The 3,767-nt window shown below is 41.4% G+C and overlaps 1 protein-coding gene across 1 annotated transcript; it reads right to left on the bottom strand.

The window, feature by feature from the left end:
- Window positions 1-506: 506 nt before the first annotated feature.
- Window positions 507-3,536, bottom strand: rnf26 (ring finger protein 26). Its single transcript, XM_067365098.1, has one exon. It carries the CDS (start codon window positions 3,519-3,521, stop codon window positions 2,220-2,222), a length of 1,302 nt encoding a protein of 433 aa, XP_067221199.1. The 5' UTR covers window positions 3,522-3,536; the 3' UTR covers window positions 507-2,219.
- Between the last annotated feature and the right edge of the window lie 231 nt (window positions 3,537-3,767).

The raw sequence follows: 3,767 nt of genomic DNA, 5'->3' as shown, positions 1-3,767 counted from the left end.
TATTGCAAAAATGTATAAAACAAAACATCCTCTTTAGCACCTTTAACATTATTGAAGGTTAGTCAGAGGGTAGACCGTTATACATAACAGCAAGCAAAGTTAACTTTTAGCTGGGACTCAAATTGATAAATCAGTCAACAAACTAGAAAGTTTCCCACCTGTGCTTCGATTTTAATTTCTGCAGTCAAGAATAACCAGATTAGGGGAAAAAGAGAGAATTTAAAATAGCTTACTCTAAAGACTCATTGCATTGAAGTGGTTCTTGATTTTATTTCAAGGCACAAAATAAACAAGTAAATCCTCTTTCATCTCTGTTTTAAAAAAAGGAAGCTTTAGACTGTGTTAAATTCTTTATGGTGCCTCACTTCCTAAGTTTTTGGTTATTTTTAAAGCATTGTTCTCAAGTATGCAACAACAGATAACAGACATGAAAGGCGTATCCAAATGGAAGTACTCAGGGGATTGCTTGAATACTGCTTATAAGTGTACAACAATGTGAGATTCACATTTCCTCTTGCTAAAAAAGCTGGAATGTGGAGCTGTCCAGTGCTGAATGTGTCCTTTTTATACTTCTAGATATGCTTGCATTTCACACACCTTACATCAAATGAACCACTTAAAGCTGAAAAAAGTGGTCCAATGTTAAAAAACAAATTATGTTATATTCCAGAGCTGAGATGAGAATATTTCCATGCGATTGAAAGGGAAGTAGATAACACTGGATCAGTTTTTATTTTTTTCTTGATTTAACAACTGGAGGAAGTGGCCTCCACTCCAGGTCCCACACACACAATCAGCAGCTTAAAATCTATGCTTGTGCTGATCTCAGTGTACTTCCACTAGATCTCAAGTGGGATATGTCATTTATCACAAAGACGTTGTTGTGAATTGCATTTTAGTCCAATGACGAAACTACTACAATTTGTGCTGAAGACAAAGAAAATACAACCACAGAGTCAAATACTGTTTATTGTTCATCTGGATAGTCTATGAATGTGGTTTTGATATTATCCAGGCTTCTGGAGAGACAAACATCTGCTTTACCCACAAAAATCATTACTGGAGACCTTCATAGAAAACAAACGTCTGTGGTACAAGAATACAAAAAGTCTTGGGGCTTAAATATGGAATGAATGGAATGTTTAAAAACCTTAAAATGACCATGGGTTAGTGCTTATCACCTGCACTGAGCAGAATTGAGAATGACAAATAATTAGGAACTAAACGGAGTAATTACATTTTTCAAAAGGACATTTATGAATCTGCTTGCATGGGTCTTGCAAACGCTTTTTTCTCTTAAATGCACTTGATTGTCTTGCGCATTGTGCCTTTCTGAATGCAACTGTGTATTTCAGGTTTTGAAATATCATGTAAGACCAAAATAAATGAGATAAACCAGTACGGTCTGTACCTTGTGTCTCTAATGTACAAGACGTTATCCAAAATAGTGATTTATAACAACATCCACTGAACAAAGCCGAGCTAAAAGCCTTTCTGCCACTTGGTTTTTACCGGTAACTGAATTAAATTACCGTCTCTCGAAACAAAAAAAAGATTTGAAAATGCATTGATCAATACCATTTTAGCAGTGAGAGCCTTAATGCTCTTCAATAATAAATGACAAAAAAAAAAGCATGAATACATCACCAGATTGTAGAATGACTTGTGAAAACATCGTAGTGACACTTGTTTACTCAAATAGTGCAAAATGGCTTTGGTGGAATGATTACAAGGTATGCAAAGCAAAACAGATTTCTCCAACACAGAAAAAATAATCAATATGATGTTGCAGATGACCTTTGATCACCTTTACAGTCAGAAAAAAAAAAAAAGTAGACAATTCATACTATAAGGCCCAATGTTAGTATTGTAGCATAGAAATATTCCCCTTAAACACTCAATTAAGCAAATCTTACATTCCAATTTTAATGTTTTTAATACAAAGCTTACATTCATGTGATATTGCTCTATGAGAAAAATAGTGTTGCTTCTAAAAGCTGATGAAAAAAGTGACAATGTATACAAAACCATAAGAAAACACAGTCACAGTCGTCAGCCTCGCCATCACGATTTATAAAAGGTTGTGATTCAAATCTATATACAAGCAATAGTAGTGGAATGGACATAGACAAAAAGGGAACATGTGGTTTCCCACATTTCAAGAACAGTGCTGCTCAAATAACCTGAGGATGACAGAAACACATCCGTAAACGTTTCCCTCAGAGATACACGTCCATGGTCTGAAGGATCATGTGGCGGCACAGGGGGCAGTTGTGTTGGTAGATGGGCTGGCTCAGCAGGATGTTGGTGCAGTTTCTACACAAGCACAAGTGACGGCAAGGCAAAAGCACGACAGTCTTGGTGCTGTCCTGACAGATCACGCACTTCTTCCTCTCCTCTTGCTCCTGTAGAAGATTCAGCAGGTTGTCCGGAGGGCCTTTGCAACTGTCCTCAGACGGAAACTTCCGGAGCGGCCTGTGAGTGCTGGAGCTTGGAAGCGGCAGGTTTAGAGGATCATCCGCTTGGTTGGTGTCCTCAGGTGCGTTTTCCACCACCTGATCTGCTGCGTTTTGGTCAACTTGAGGCTCGAGGTTGGGCTCGGGCTGTCCATCGTCCCTTTCCGCAGCTTCTCTCCGTGCAGGAACCACCAGGAGCCCTATCCGGCTGCGATGCCAGGCCAATCTCTGCCACACGTTCCTCTCGAGCACGTAGAGGCGGCGTAGAGTCCTTCGGAGACGCCGCAGGATGGGCACAGTGTTGATGTAGTTGATTATGCACAAAGATGCCCGTCTTGGGAGTGCGGGGTTCAGGTATACGGTGGCACTCGTGATGATGACCAACGTGAGCAGCAGCCCATAAGAGTTGAGCAGGAACACGCTCATGAATATCTGGCAGACGGATCCCAGGAACTCCATGGCTAGTCTGCATGGTGTCCACAGCAGGATAGAGGTGCCAACGAGACTGCTGTACAGGAAGGTCAGTACAGTCAGGGTCAGCTCAAGAGCTTTCTGCAAAGGGCAGGACACCGCCTCCACAGTGCTGACCAATACAGAGTATAAATTTTGCGTGCCTATGAGAAGTAAGTTGATGATAGTGTTGATGAAATACAGCAACAGGCTGAACACGATGCCACAGCCTTCCCAAGCCTGCCGCAGCAAACCGTGCCCCGACAGCAGGCCGCGGTGAAGAAGCTCTTTGGTGCGCAGTAGCAAATGTGAAGACAGGTATCCGATCATCTTAAAGCTTTCCAGCATGCCTCCGAGCAGCTGCATCCAGCCTCCGACCATGTTATGGGTCACAATGGTCACGCCGTCCCTCATGGTGATGATGCAAAGCAGAGTGAGATTCCAGCACTCTGACACTGAATTTGTGAGTAGCATGGGCAGACTATTGACAAAGGAGATCACTGCCACCAACAGCTGAATTAATGAGCTGACAATCACAAAATTTAAATCCAGAAGGAGGCAAATGACATCTATGCATTTTCCAATTGAACTAAAAATAAAGTTCAGTAGACCCATAATAAGGATGTCCGCTTGTGAAATGTCACCTTAGTTTGCCGTGATGGACTATATATCATCTGTCGTATTGTTTGTGCTGTCAAACGACATAGTTCAGTGTGTAGTTACACAAACAGCTTTGGTAGCCAAGTTAGCTCGCGTGCTAACCCATTCGCGTCTAAATGTTATCGTCTTGGCAAGCCACTTAAAATTCAAATAAAAGCAACTCCAGTCGTATTATAGCTGAGCATTAGCTGGGAATGACAT

This window comes from Chanodichthys erythropterus, chromosome 17 (assembly GCF_024489055.1).
Source record: "Chanodichthys erythropterus isolate Z2021 chromosome 17, ASM2448905v1, whole genome shotgun sequence".
NCBI classification, from domain to species: domain Eukaryota; kingdom Metazoa; phylum Chordata; class Actinopteri; order Cypriniformes; family Xenocyprididae; genus Chanodichthys; species Chanodichthys erythropterus.
The sequence above is the reverse complement of the archived record's forward strand: the minus strand, read 5'-3'. Positions and strand labels throughout refer to the sequence as shown.

What these genes read in the sequence shown, in the direction of transcription:
- rnf26 (XM_067365098.1), bottom strand. Translation starts at nt 3,521, where the DNA reads ATGGGTCTACTGAACTTTATTTTTAGTTCAATTGGAAAATGCATAGAT.